The sequence below is a fragment of the Hippocampus zosterae genome, chromosome 18 (genome assembly GCF_025434085.1).
Source record: "Hippocampus zosterae strain Florida chromosome 18, ASM2543408v3, whole genome shotgun sequence".
Lineage (NCBI taxonomy): Eukaryota > Metazoa > Chordata > Actinopteri > Syngnathiformes > Syngnathidae > Hippocampus > Hippocampus zosterae.
Window position 1 is genome coordinate 15,145,632 of NC_067468.1, and position 14,536 is coordinate 15,160,167.

Genomic DNA, 14,536 nt, shown 5'->3' on the forward strand with positions numbered 1-14,536 from the left:
GGGGGAAAAAAAACCCAACAGCGGTTTTTCATGTTTCTGTCTGGCATTAGTGATTATTCAATTTGCTTTTGACTGTCTCTGACTGAAACGAACCAATCGGTGTCTCACTCGCATGCTATTTTGAACATAAAGTGTCCATAAAAGTCGCCGGGGTGTATTAGGAAGGGGACTGTGTCTCGCATGGAAATTGTCAGTGTAATTGGATCTGACGTCCTAATCATAGGTCTCCTCAAGGCAGCAGGGCGGAGGGCGGAAATGTCAAACACTATGTGAAAACAGCAGTTCTTTGGGACGCACTTGACCCAAAAAGGGAATCTATCCTGGAATTTCAGTTTTTTTTTTCCTTCATGGGGGACTGTCAGACTTGATGAGCTCTTTTTGAAGAGAGTGAAGAGGAACACAGCGTAAGAGCTTATTTTTGAGGACCAGTACTGTGAACTGCTTTGATTTTGAAATATTTTGCTTGGTGGCTTGTGATTGGCTCTCCACCTCTTACTCAACGTCAGCTGTGACCCAACCCACTGACGTCCCCAGTTAGGAGAAGCTCTATAGGGAATGGATGGATGCAGAGATTCGTGGATTCATGTTTGGATGACCCCCCCACACACACACACACACACACTCCCCCGCCCCGGTGGAGAAAATCATTTGACCATTCATTCATTCATTCATTCATCTTCCGAGCCGCTTGATCCTCACTAGGGTCGCGGGGGGTGCTGGAGCCTATCCCAGCTGTCTTCTGGCGGTAGGCGGGGGACACCCTGAATCGGTCGCCAGCCAATCGCAGGGCACACAGAAACGAACAACCATTCGCACTCACACTCACACCTAGGGACAATTTAGAGCGTTTAATCAGCCTGCCACGCATGTTTTTGGAATGTGGGAGGAAACCGGAGCACCCGGAGAAAACCCACGCAGGCCCGGGGAGAACATGCAAACCCCACACAGGGAGGCCGGAGCTGGAATCGAACCCGGTAATCATTTGACCTATATAAACATTTTATCATCATCATCAGATATTTCTTTAGGGAGAAAATTAGCCCTTGTGAAAGTTCTTTTTTTTTGTATATTTACATTGTCTGCTTCCCTGTCTGTCTATCTCTCTGTCTGTCTGTCATCCATCCAGATGAGGCACCCCAGAGACCGAGCTTGGGTCAGACGTGTTACACTGTGTGTTTATGGGTGCGAGTTTTTGCTGCCTTCATGCGTGTGTGTGTGTGTGTGTCCTTTATCTTTATCTATGCATGTCTGTGCTGTTATGTGTGTGTGTGTGTGTGTGTGTGTGCGTTTGTATTCATGACATCTCAGGACAATTTTATGATAACACACCTTCACAATGAGGACCTGTGGAAAAATGAGGACATTTTTCGCGTCCTCATATTTCCACGCAGTCTACACTACTCTAGAGCTCACGAGGATACTCCCACACCAAAAATAAGTGATGTCCTGAAAGAGCACAATTTTCAGAAATTGTGTGTTTAAGTGTGTTTAACTTTCGACTCACTTTTCATTTGGAAAACTAGTGGCCAACTTCGGTACTTAACACACTTTTAACACACTTTCAGTGACGTCATTGTGCAGGACCTCAAATGTCATCTTTTTCGGACTGACTCACACATTTTCCCCGCCCTCGTCCTGATAAGTCACATCAATTAGCAGTCACACAAAATCCAACATGTGAAGCAGCCAGACAATCCTACTCTCAAACACGACCACGCGTGGATGACCATCGGGTAAGCAATTCCTTTTCATTTATCTTACCGTAACATAGAAGTTGTTCAATATAACCGTGTTTAACAGTGCCCACCAAAGGTAATATCATTCAATAAGACAGCTAGCTAGCTAGCTAGCTCGATCGTTAGCATGCTAATAAGCTTCCAGTAAAAGTAATGTGGACATGTCCTGCAGGCAAGGTTCTGGAAAACATTTCTAAATCTTTAACAACACAGTCTGTGGAACTTGGTTTTGGTACCATATGTTTATTTCAGTGCAGTATTTGTTTTATTCGATTGCAGTTAATTTAAATTAGTTAGTACAGGTAGCCTAATGAAAGTGGGCCAGGCACTTCTAGCATTTACGCTAAGCCCGGTGTATTTACACTGTTTATTCTTGTGCTGATTCAATTGTACACTGTTTCAATGAAAAAAACAAACAAACGTTTGCAATGAAATTATAGCAGAATTCAGCTTTGTTGGTACATTTGGTCAAGACAATATTGTGTTACTCTATTTTAATTTTACATTGTTATCTGCCTGACAAATGGTTTGCCCGAATCTATTAGTCTGACCAGCAAATGTTTGATGAAATGAATTTTTGTATTTTTGAGGAAGAAAATAATATTCCTTTGGCTCAGTACTTTTTGAGCCAAAATAAGTGCTGCCATAATATTGTGTTTGCTTGTCTGGCTGACTTCTTCTCACTTTCCATTGTAGATGTTTACTGGTGGTGATAATGTCACAAAGAAGAACCAGACTGAGCCCTGAATCTGAGGCTGCTCCTTTTATCTGGAGTCAACAAGCCTTGTTTGAAAGCCCAGTGGATCAATGATTATAAAGGTATGCTATCAATCTACCTGCTATCTAATTCTTATGGCTACCGCAAGCACATGACAAGAGCTGCAACCAAAGCCTGTCACAGTGACAGATTTTATTTGTACATTGTATTTACCCCAAAAATGTCCCAATAAACAGCATATTTTTTATGCCATTGATCATATTGGAGCAAAAATAATTGAAGTACTTTTGAAGAAAATGTTTAGCAGCCATTATCATTCAATTATTGAGAATATTGTATTGCCATGTAGAACTAGGAATATCTTGGAATGAAAAAATAGAAATAGAAATTATTCGGCTTCTGTTAAAATATTGTGCTTCACCAAATATCACAATTCATAAAAACACATACCATCCGTAATAGTCGAGGAAAATTAGATGCCTTTAAACTTCCTTCATAATGCTTATTTCACCTGATTGAAGAAGGCTGTGGTAGCTGTTTGACAAATCCACATTTTTATCAGCAATTTGTACTGCCCATCAAAAGTCTCTACTTAGTTGAAAACAACGAATGGTCACCGGAATTATTTTTCAGTCATTACATTGTTTTAGTCTGAAAGAGTATGTTTCGGGTGTTGTCTTTATTATTTGAACTCAGTCATGTCTGTTGTCCTGAAATTGTTAGCTATAAGAGCTGTACAGTGGTAACTACCATAAAGAGCCGGCTTGTGCTGTGTATGAAGTTTAATTTATTCAAAAGTCATGTAACTACGACATATTTCTGACACTCTATGGTTGCTATAATGTTGATTTTCATGATTTCAGTCATGCCCTCATACTTCCCAGTTACTGTAGAATACTTTTTAGAATATTTCTGATACTGTAATGTTGCTGAAAAACCTGAGTGTGATCAGGTGAAATGACTTTTGTCTGGACCTAACACTGGAGAGACTGTGTTCGAATGTCCCGTAATGGCACCGTAATGGTGTTATGTTGCAGACACCAAGTGACGGGATCTTGACTGAACCTTCTGGAGACCAAGAAGGGAGTGAGAGATCCACTTCATCCTTACAACAGGTTACTACTTCTTATCATGATATACTAGGTTTGAGTTTTCAGGTTTCTTTGACAAACACAGGAGAAGTTATAAATCAGAAACATGGACTCTCCATGATTTCAGTCGTCATGTCCTCATATTTCTTTAGACCTGAAAAACCCGAGTGTGTTTCAGGTGACATGACTTTTGCCTTAACCTAACATCTGGTGAGCCTGCGTTCGAATGTCCCCATATTGCTGTACCACAGAACTGAACAGTGTTAACTTTCTATAGTGTGGTATATTCATCCCAAACTCTCCCGTGAGCAATGTTCAATGATAATTAATATTTATTCATTTCTTAACTGGTCAAAATGAAGAATGCTGAATATTTTGACACCGTAATGTGATGTTGCAGACACCAAGTGACCCGACTGAACCCTCTGGAGACCATGAATGGAATGATAGATACACTTCATCCTTACAACAGGTTACTACTTCTTGTCATGATATACTAGGTTTGAGTTTTCAGCTTTCTTTGACAAACACAGGAGAAGTTATAAATCAGAAACATGGACTCTCCATGATTTCAGTCGTCATGTCCTCATATTTCTTTAGACCTGAAAAACCTGAGTGTGTTTCAGGTGTCATGACTTTTGTCTTAACCTAACTCTGGAGAGCCTGTGTTCGAATGTCCCCATATTGCTGTTACTCAGAGCTGAACAGTGTTAACTTACTATAGTGTGGTACATTATTCTCAAACTCTCCTGTGGGCAATGTTCAATGAGAAATAATGTTTATTCATTTCTTAACTGGTCAGAATGAAGAATGCTGAATATTTTGACACCGTAATGTTATGTTGCAGACACCAAATGACCTGACTGAACCCTCTGGAGACCATGAATGGAGTGAGAGATCCACTTCATTCTTACAACAGGTTACTACTTCTTGTCATGATATACTAGGTTTGAGTTTTCAGCTTTCTTTGACAAACACAGGAGAAGTTATAAGTCAGAAACATAGACTCTCCATGATTTCAGTCGTCATGTCCTCATATTTCTTGAGACCTGAAAAACCTGAGTGTGTTTCAGGTGACATGACTTTTGTCTTAACCTAACTCTGGAGAGCCTGTGTTCGAATGTCCCCATATTGCTGTTCCACAGAACTGAACAGTGTTAACTTTCTATAGTGTGGTATATTCATCCCAAACTCTCCCGTGAGCAATGTTCAATGATAATTAATATTTATTCATTTCTTAACTGGTCAAAATGAAGAATGCTGAATATTTTGACACCGTAATGTTATGTTGCAGACACCAAGTGACCTGACTGAACCCTCTGGAGACCATGAATGGAATGATAGATACACTTCATCCTTACAACAGGTTACTACTTCTTGTCATGATATACTAGGTTTGAGTTTTCAGCTTTCTTTGACAAACACAGGAGAAGTTATAAATCAGAAACATGGACTCTCCATGATTTCAGTCGTCATGTCCTCATATTTCTTTAGACCTGAAAAACCTGAGTGTGTTTCAGGTGTCATGACTTTTGTCTTAACCTAACTCTGGAGAGCCTGTGTTCGAATGTCCCCATATTGCTGTTACTCAGAGCTGAACAGTGTTAACTTACTATAGTGTGGTACATTATTCTCAAACTCTCCTGTGGGCAATGTTCAATGAGAAATAATGTTTATTCATTTCTTAACTGGTCAGAATGAAGAATGCTGAAACTTTTGACACCGTAATGTTATGTTGCAGACATCAAGTGACAGGTACCTGACTGAACCCTCTGGAAAACAAGAATGGAGTGAGAGATCCACTTCATCCTTACAACAGGTTACTACTTCTTATCATGATATACTAGGTTTGAGTTTTCAGCTTTCTTTGACAAACACAGGAGAAGTTATAAATCAGAAACATGGACTCTCCATGATTTCAGTCGTCATGTCCTCATATTTCTTTAGACCTGAAAAACCTGAGTGTGTTTCAGGTGTCATGACTTTTGTCTTAACCTAACTCTGGAGAGCCTGTGTTCGAATGTCCCCATATTGCTGTTACTCAGAGCTGAACAGTGTTAACTTACTATAGTGTGGTACATTATTCTCAAACTCTCCTGTGGGCAATGTTCAATGAGAAATAATGTTTATTCATTTCTTAACTGGGTCAGAATGAAGAATGCTGAAACTTTTGACACCGTAATGTTATGTTGCAGACATCAAGTGACAGGTACCTGACTGAACCCTCTGGAAACCAAGAATGGAGTGAGAGATCCACTTCATCCTTACAACAGGTTACTACTTCTTATCATGATATACTAGGTTTGAGTTTTCAGGTTTCTTTGACAAACACAGGAGAAGTTCTAAATCAGAAACATAGACTCTCCATGATTTCAGTCGTCATGTCCTCATGTTTCTTCAGACCTGAAAAACCTGAGTGTGTTTCAGGTGACATGACTTTTGTCTTAACCTAACTCTGGAGAGCCTGTGTTCGAATGTCCCCATATTGCTGTTCCACAGAACTGAACAGTGTTAACTTTCTATAGTGTGGTATATTCATCCCAAACTCTCCCGTGAGCAATGTTCAATGATAATTAATATGTATTCATTTCTTAACTGGTCAGAATGAAGAATGCTGAAACTTTTGACACCGTAATGTTGTTATGTTGCAGACATCAAGTGACAGGTACCTGACTGAACCCTCTGGAAACCAAGAATGGAGTGAGAGATCCACTTCATCCTTACAACAGGTTACTACTTCTTATCATGATATACTAGGTTTGAATTTTCAATGTTCTTTGACAAACACAGGAGAAGTTATAAATCAGAAACATGGACTCTCCATGATTTCAGTCGTCATGTCCTCATATTTCTTTAGACCTGAAAAACCCAAGTGTGTTTCAGGTGACATGACTTTTGCCTTAACCTAACATCTGGAGAGCCTGTGTTCGAATGTCCCCATATTGCTGTACCACAGAACTGAACAGTGTTAAATTTCTATAGTGTGGTATATTCATCCCAAACTCTCCCGTGAGCAATGTTCAATGATAATTAATATTTATTCATTTCTTAACTGGTCAAAATGAAAAATGCTGAATATTTTGACACCGTAATGTTATGTTGCAGACACCAAGTGACCTGACTGAACCCCCTGGAGACCATGAATGGAATGATAGATACACTTCATCCTTACAACAGGTTACTACTTCTTGTCATGATATACTAGGTTTGAGTTTTCAGCTTTCTTTGACAAACACAGCAGAAGTTATAAATCAGAAACATGGACTCTCCATGATTTCAGTCGTCATGTCCTCATATTTCTTTAGACCTGAAAAACCTGAGTGTGTTTCAGGTGTCATGACTTTTGTCTTAACCTAACTCTGGAGAGCCTGTGTTCGAATGTCCCCATATTGCTGTTACTCAGAGCTGAACAGTGTTAACTTACTATAGTGTGGTACATTATTCTCAAACTCTCCTGTGGGCAATGTTCAATGAGAAATAATGTTTATTCATTTCTTAACTGGTCAGAATGAAGAATGCTGAAACTTTTGACACCGTAATGTTATGTTGCAGACATCAAGTGACAGGTACCTGACTGAACCCTCTGGAAACCAAGAATGGAGTGAGAGATCCACTTCATCCTTACAACAGGTTACTACTTCTTATCATGATATACTAGGTTTGAATTTTCAATGTTCTTTGACAAACACAGGAGAAGTTATAAGTCAGAAACATAGACTCTCCATGATTTCAGTCGTCATGTCCTCATATTTCTTCAGACCTGAAAAACCTGAGTGTGTTTCAGGTGACATGACTTTTGTCTTAACCTAACTCTGGAGAGCCTGTGTTCGAATGTCCCCATATTGCTGTTCCACAGAACTGAACAGTGTTAACTTTCTATAGTGTGGTATATTCATCCCAAACTCTCCCGTGAGCAATGTTCAATGATAATTAATATTTATTCATTTCTTAACTGGTCAGAATGAAGAATGCTGAATATGTTGACACCGTAATGTTATGTTGCAGACACCAAGTGACCTGACTGAACCCCCTGGAGACCATGAATGGAATGATAGATACACTTCATCCTTACAACAGGTTACTACTTCTTGTCATGATATACTAGGTTTGAGTTTTCAGCTTTCTTTGACAAACACAGCAGAAGTTATAAATCAGAAACATGGACTCTCCATGATTTCAGTCGTCATGTCCTCATATTTCTTCAGACCTGAAAAACCTGAGTGTGTTTCAGGTGACATGACTTTTGTCTTAACCTAACTCTGGAGAGCCTGTGTTCGAATGTCCCCATATTGCTGTTCCACAGAACTGAATAGTGTTAACTTTCTATAGTGTGGTATATTCATCCCAAACTCTCCTGTGAGCAATGTTCAATGATAATTAATATTTATTCATTTCTTAACTGGTCAGAATGAAGAATGCTGAAACTTTTGACACCGTAATGTTATGTTGCAGACACCAAGTGACCTGACTGAACCCTCTGGAAACCAAGAATGGAGTGAGAGATCCACTTCATCCTTACAACAGGTTACTACTTCTTATCATGATATACTAGGTTTGAGTTTTCAGCTTTCTTTGACAAACACAGGAGACGTTATAAATCAGAAACATGGACTCTCCATGATTTCAGTCGTCATGTCCTCATATTTCTTGAGACCTGAAAAACCTGAGTGTGTTTCAGGTGACATGACTTTTGTCTTAACCTAACTCTGGAGAGCCTGTGTTCGAATGTCCCCATATTGCTGTTCCACAGAACTGAACAGTGTTAACTTTCTATAGTGTGGTATATTCATCCCAAACTCTCCCGTGAGCAATGTTCAATGATAATTAATATTTATTCATTTCTTAACTGGTCAGAATGAAGAATGCTGAAACTTTTGACACCGTAATGTTATGTTGCAGACACCAAGTGACCTGACTGAACCCTCTGGAGACCATGAATGGAGTGAGAGATCCACTTCATTCTTACAACAGGTTACTACTTCTTATCATGATATACTAGGTTTGAGTTTTCAGCTTTCTTTGACAAACACAGGAGAAGTTATAAGTAAGAAACATAGACTCTCCATAATTTCAGTCGTCATGTCCTCATATTTCTTCAGACCTGAAAAACCTCAGTGTGTTTCAGGTGACATGACTTTTGTCTTAACCTAACTCTGGAGAGCCTGTGTTCGAATGTCCCCATATTGCTGTTCCACAGAACTGAACAGTGTTAACTTTCTATAGTGTGGTATATTCATCCCAAACTCTCCCGTGAGCAATGTTCAATGATAATTAATATTTATTCATTTCTTAACTGGTCAAAATGAAGAGTGCTGAATATTTTGACACCGTAATGTTATGTTGCAGACACCAAGTGACCTGACTGAACCCTCTGGAGACCATGAATGGAATGATAGACACACTTCATCCTTACAACAGGTTACTACCTCTTGTCATGATATACTAGGTTTGAGTTTTCAGCTTTCTTTGACAAACACAGAAGAAGTTATAAATCAGAAACATGGACTCTCCATGATTTCAGTCGTCATGTCCTCATATTTCTTTAGACCTGAAAAACCGGAGTGTGTTTCAGGTGATATGATTTTTGTCTGGACTTAACTCTGGAGAGCCTGTGTTCGAATGTCCCCATATTGCTGTTACACAGAGCTGAACAGTGTTAACTTTCTATAGTGTCTTATATTAATCCCAAACCCTCCTGTGAGCGATGTTCAATGAATAACAATGTTTATTCATTTATTAACTAATCAGGATGAATAAATTTGAATATTTCTGACACTGCACTGTTGCTATGTTGTAGACACCAAGTGTTCCGATCCTGATGAAACCTTTTGAAGATCAAGAAAGGAGTGGAAGATCCACTTCTTCCTTACAACAGGTTACTACGTCTTATCATTATATACTAGGTTTGAGTTTTCAGCTTTCTTTGACAAACACAGGAGAAGTTATAAATCAGAAACATGGACTCTCCATGATTTCAGTCGTCATGTCCTCATATTTCTTCAGACCTGAAAAACCGGAGTGTGTTTCAGGTGATATGATTTTTGTCTGGACTTAACTCTGGAGAGCCTGTGTTCGAATGTCCCCATATTGCTGTTCCACAGAACTGAACAGTGTTAACTTTCTATAGTGTGGTATATTCATCCCAAACTCTCCCGTGAGCAATGTTCAATGATAATTAATGTTTATTCATTTCTTAACTGGTCAGAATGAAGAATGCTGAATATTTTGACACCGTAATGTTATGTTCCAGACACCAAGTGACCTGACTGAACCCTCTGGAGACCATGAATGGAATGAGAGATAAATTCTCAAAATTCTCAAATTTTCAAAATTCTCATTATTTCCTGGAATATCTTATTTTGATTATTTTATTTTTCCATTTTTAATAAATAATGCCTTCTTTTACAGGTGGGAATAAGAGACGCATGTGGACAGATTATGAAGTGAAGGCTGTTGAGCGACATATGTTTGATTTCATAACGAGCCATAAAGTTTCAGGTAAAACGAGCTGTGAGTCCTGTCTCCACGCAGAGCCAGCAGCTCTGAACGACAGAGGCTGGGTGTCCATCAAAAACTACATCCACAACAGGATATAACTGCATTAAAAAGGGAAATGAATGGCTAGTCCATTGAAATGCGAGCACGTCTGGGTACATTTCAGTTCAAGTTAACTAAAGCAATAGCAATGGTGCATTTAGGGTGGGATGGTCAATTATGGATTTCATATTTGTTGTTGGATACTGTGTTTCACGTTTGTTGTTTCATGATCTTCAAGAGCAATTTGGAAAATCCTTGAAGATGTATGAACATGTAAATTATACTGTATATCAGGCATGTCCCGATCTGGGCCTGGAGGGCCACTGTCGTGCCTGTTTTCCAGCTCTCCCGGCTGCATCACACCTGTTTCAGATGATCAGTTCATCAGTCAGCTCTGATGCAGCACTAGAACATCCTGGGAGAGCTGGAAAACAAAAAGACAGCGGCCCTTGAGGACCGACCTTGGACACCCCTGCTGTATATAAACGTACGTACGATATACAAACTTCTCACAAAAGATAGGCTTATTAGGTTTGAGGTGATATTTGGGAAAAACCCTAAAACATTTGAATTCATCCTATTTCAAGAATTTCAATACTTTTTGAAAAGTTGCTTTTGTCTAACGGTAGCTAAAGAAGTTGCTACACACATGGCACAATATATGGCCAGATTCATTAAAAATTCTTCATCGCAGTATTCACATTTTGACATAATCTTCTTCAGTTCAAACAACCCTCATCTATTGCAGTGCTTTGTGTCATGGAGAGGAGGTGGCATGTTTTCTGTGTTCATAATTTCATATTGTCAGCAATTAAAAAATAAGAAAGTGGACTGACCACATATTTAACCGTCTCTTCTTCTTCACAGCTTATTTTACTATCTTGTATTATTAATGTGAATATTTGAGGGATGACGGGTATAACGACTGTTTGGCACATTCGCCTCACAGTTCAGCAATTGATATTTGAATGTTTGAATCTGGGCATCCTTCCTTTGTAGAGTTCTCCCCATGCCCGAGCATGACAATTGGACACATGTGCCTAACATATACTGTTGGTATGTAACATGAGTCAATTTAAAAATACACACTTTACTCTTAGCTGGTCTTCATAAGTCATATATACTTGAAAATGATGTGTATCCAGGGGGCTCAAAATTCACAAAAACATGAAATGGTAGTGTGTTTGAGGTGACTGTCTCCATAATACACAAAAACCTGTCAATGTCCTCATATGTCGTAGTTTTGTCATAAATCAAAAAAAAATTACGTCCTAGCCAAAATCTGAGTAGATGGCTGTCTTCCTGATTTTTTTTCATGGTTACCATATTTTTTTGGAGCCTGTAGGACCACGGGAAAGGCATGTACCCATATGTCGGGTGAACAAACGGACGTCCTGAAAATGCACCAAAACACGTATGCGTGTGTGTGTCTGTGTGACAGACTGTGAAATGGTGCGTAGTAGCACCTGGGCCCTTCAGTGTTGATTGATCGGCCTGGTCATGTGGAAGAGTCCCATCTGGCCAGCCATGCTACAGTATGTGTGTGTGTGTGTGTGTGTGGCAGAGAGAGAGTGCTTGTTTGTGTGTAAGAGGTGACAGAGAAATATAGAGATGTGCTGCCTGAAACAGTATGTTTATTGTGAGCGTGAGCAGGGCGAGGGAGCGACGGAGACAGAGAGTGCGCCAGAGTGAGAGAGAGAGAGAGCTCTTCACTTACAAGCATGGCTCCCATAGGTCAAAGATCAACTTTATTTCATCATCTGAGCAGAGCAGAGGCTACATTTACATTGCACGCCTCAAAAGGAAAACACCCTTTTTCGCTTCGGTGCCTGGACCACTTTTCTTACACATCTCATTGTATTGTCATGTTTATTCTGACGTTAATGCGAGTGCTGGTCCGCCCGGTCCGTTATCGTCGGTCTGTCACTCCGTCATTGTCCTTTTCCGTCAATGCTGAATGACCGTGCGTCACCACTATTTTGCGGACTGCCGGCCAATCGGCGTCGAGAACGCAGTATAAGAAGACACACGGCCAAATAACGTGTGGCGATTGGTGAAATAAAAACAATAATATAGGGGCGGCCCGGTAGTCCAGTGGTTAGCACGTCGGCTTCACAGTGCAGAGGTACCGGGTTCGATTCCAGCTCCGGCCTCCCTGTGTGGAGCTTGCATGTTCTCCCCGGGCCTGCGTGGGTTTTCTCCGGGTGCTCCGGTTTCCTCCCACATTCCAAAAACATGCGTGGCAGGCTGATTGAACACTCTAAATTGTCCCTAGGTGCGAGTGTGAGTGCGAATGGTTGTTTGTCTCTGTGTGCCCTGCGATTGGCTGGCAACCGATTCAGGGTGTCCCCCGCCTACTGCCCGAAGACAGCTGGGATAGGCTCCAGCACCCCCCGCGACCCTAGTGAGGATCAACCGGTTCGGAAGATGAATGAATGAATGAATGAATGGGACAATATCATTGCGGTGTGTGGGGTTACCGAAAGCTATCCAACAACAGTTTTCCGTTAGCGACGGGGTGCTAGCCTGCCGATGACATCATGCTATAGCATTGGAGCATTGTTGTAAATGCGATTTGAAATGTCACCACTGGGGATAGTGATGGACGAAAAGCGGCGTCCGTCAGCGCTTTCATTTAGGATTGTACCATTTTTATTATTGAAGGGGTAAACCGCATCGCCACAGCTTTACTTAACATCTTGTTTGACCAGGACTGCCGTAAATGATGTATATCGTCTTACTGTCTTATGTATATCTTCCAGCCAACATATACGTTCATTCATTCATTCATTCATTCATTCATCTTCCTAACCGCTTGATCCTCACTAGGGTCGCGGGGGGTGCTGGAGCCTATCCCAGCTGTCTTCGGGCAGTAGGCGGGGGACACCCTGAATCGGTTGCCAGCCAATCGCAGGGCACACAGAAACGAACAACCATTCGCACTCACACTCACACCTAGGGACAATTTAGAGCGTCCAATCAGCCTGCCATGCATGTTTTTGGAATGTGGGAGGAAACCGGAGCACCCGGAGAAAACCCACGCAGGCCCGGGGAGAACATGCAAACTCCACACAGAGAGGCCGGAGCTGGATTCGAACCCGGTACCTCTGCACTGTGAAGCCCACGTGCTAACCACTGGACTATACGTTCAACTTTGCAAAAATCTGATAAATGAATGGCTACTCACAGCAAATTGTCAGGAGTCGCATTCATCTATCAGATTTAGGAGCGTGTCCAAAAAATATGGCATACTTCCTCACGGAGTCACTTCAAATTTTCATCTGATGAGGGAATATACAACGAGCCGGATAGACGAGAAAAGACAAAGAATACTGCAGAGGGAAATGGAGAAAGACAGAGTGAAAATCAGAAAGGAAGACAGTGTTTATTTCCTGAAATGAAGCCAACTGATAATTAATGCTCTGACATCATGGTGCTCTAATTAAGCCTGGCATTCATTAAGCCAGGGGAAGGGAGGGGTCGGGGGGTGTTCGTTAGTGGCGTTTTTTTTGGGGGGGGGGGATTTGTTAGGTCTTTCGTGATGCACTTTTTACACAATAGAGAGAGACAAAAATGGTACGAAATGGACACGAGAATTCAACGGTACTTTGAAGTCCACGGTGATGAGTTTTGCCAACAGAAACATCAATTTTTTGGGGGGGGGGGGTGGAATCACAGAATCATATCACATCGTTTTATCCAGATTGGCTTTTACCTTGGGGACCATGATATATGTCCTTTTTTTGCTGAATTTGTGAGCCCCGAAAAGTTTCTTGTTCTTATGATAGCTTGATAATTGTCATTAGCGAGGCAGATTTTGAGTTTGAGTGAAGAACAAAGTTAGACAATTGTGTGTTGGGGAGGCAATTCATGAAACGTTGTTGTTGACTTCATGTGATGTGATGCGGACATGACTCGTTACAATTCGAGTTCTATCAAAATAGCCAACGTTCATTTGCTAAAGTTAAAGTTTCAAAGCAGACTAAGTTTTGAAAAGGCCTGCTGGACAATAAGAACACAAGCCTCAGAATGTGACCGGCCCGTATCCAGCGTAACGGCTCGAGTTGCCGGTTAAAAACCTCGACGATAAGTTGATAAGTTGCCATAACCCTAAAGTCCCTCTCCTTTTTTTTTTTTTTTGATCCGAACATTTTCTGATGGCTAATTAGCCATGGAGGGCTAGCCATCGACAGCTGCATTCATCATCATAAAACGTAATAATTAATGACATTCCAACAAAGAAAAATATGCAAATGAGCTGCGCTCATTAGCATTTTCATATTCAGATCCCATAATGCTTTTGCTGACAAGGTTGTAATTAATGAAAATTCATGTCTCTTAGCTGAGTCCTAGATTGGATCGCATTCATTCGCAATCCCCCAAACGAGGAGTGGAGAAAAACACGACGGGGATCGCTGCCAAGTTTTTGGCGAGATAAGAGGGAGGGGACTGGT

General features: G+C 40.9%; 2 protein-coding genes and 1 long non-coding RNA gene across 25 annotated transcripts in view; 2 read left to right on the top strand and 1 right to left on the bottom strand.

Moving 5' to 3' along the window:
• The window catches only part of LOC127591168 (transcription factor 4-like), a 116,904-nt gene that overhangs the window by 32,989 nt on the left and 69,379 nt on the right, over nucleotides 1-14,536 (top strand). The gene's annotated exons all lie outside the window — the stretch shown is intronic.
• LOC127591176 (cell surface glycoprotein 1-like) lies at nucleotides 3,279-12,529 on the top strand. Of its 14 annotated transcripts, none has more exons than XM_052051036.1 (12): nucleotides 3,279-3,569; nucleotides 4,840-4,911; nucleotides 5,741-5,818; nucleotides 6,197-6,274; nucleotides 6,651-6,722; nucleotides 7,098-7,175; nucleotides 7,551-7,622; nucleotides 7,998-8,069; nucleotides 8,445-8,516; nucleotides 8,892-8,963; nucleotides 9,343-9,420; nucleotides 9,751-12,529. In XM_052051036.1, the coding sequence occupies exons 1-12, from the start codon at nucleotides 3,483-3,485 to the stop codon at nucleotides 9,763-9,765; spliced, it is 846 nt and encodes a 281-aa protein (XP_051906996.1). In that variant the 5' UTR covers nucleotides 3,279-3,482; the 3' UTR covers nucleotides 9,766-12,529. The 14 variants fall into 14 exon arrangements, with proteins under 14 accessions (XP_051906996.1, XP_051906995.1, XP_051906998.1 ...); XM_052051035.1 differs by having other exon boundaries at nucleotides 9,796-12,529; XM_052051038.1 differs by lacking the exon at nucleotides 8,445-8,516 and having other exon boundaries at nucleotides 9,796-12,529.
• Nucleotides 3,974-8,126, bottom strand: LOC127591180 (uncharacterized). Its single transcript, XR_007959835.1, has 3 exons — nucleotides 8,010-8,126; nucleotides 4,595-5,304; nucleotides 3,974-4,147 (listed from the first exon to the last, which is right to left on the bottom strand). It is a non-coding gene; the product is annotated as an uncharacterized LOC127591180 (long non-coding RNA).

Coding starts and splice junctions, on each gene's coding strand:
- LOC127591176 (XM_052051035.1), top strand. CDS start 3,483: ATGTTGCAGACACCAAGTGACGGGATCTTGACTGAACCTTCTGGAGAC. Junction 6,723..7,097: donor ACACTTCATCCTTACAACAG/GTTACTACTTCT, acceptor GTTATGTTGCAG/ACATCAAGTGACAGGTACCT. Junction 7,623..7,997: donor ACACTTCATCCTTACAACAG/GTTACTACTTCT, acceptor GTTATGTTGCAG/ACACCAAGTGACCTGACTGA.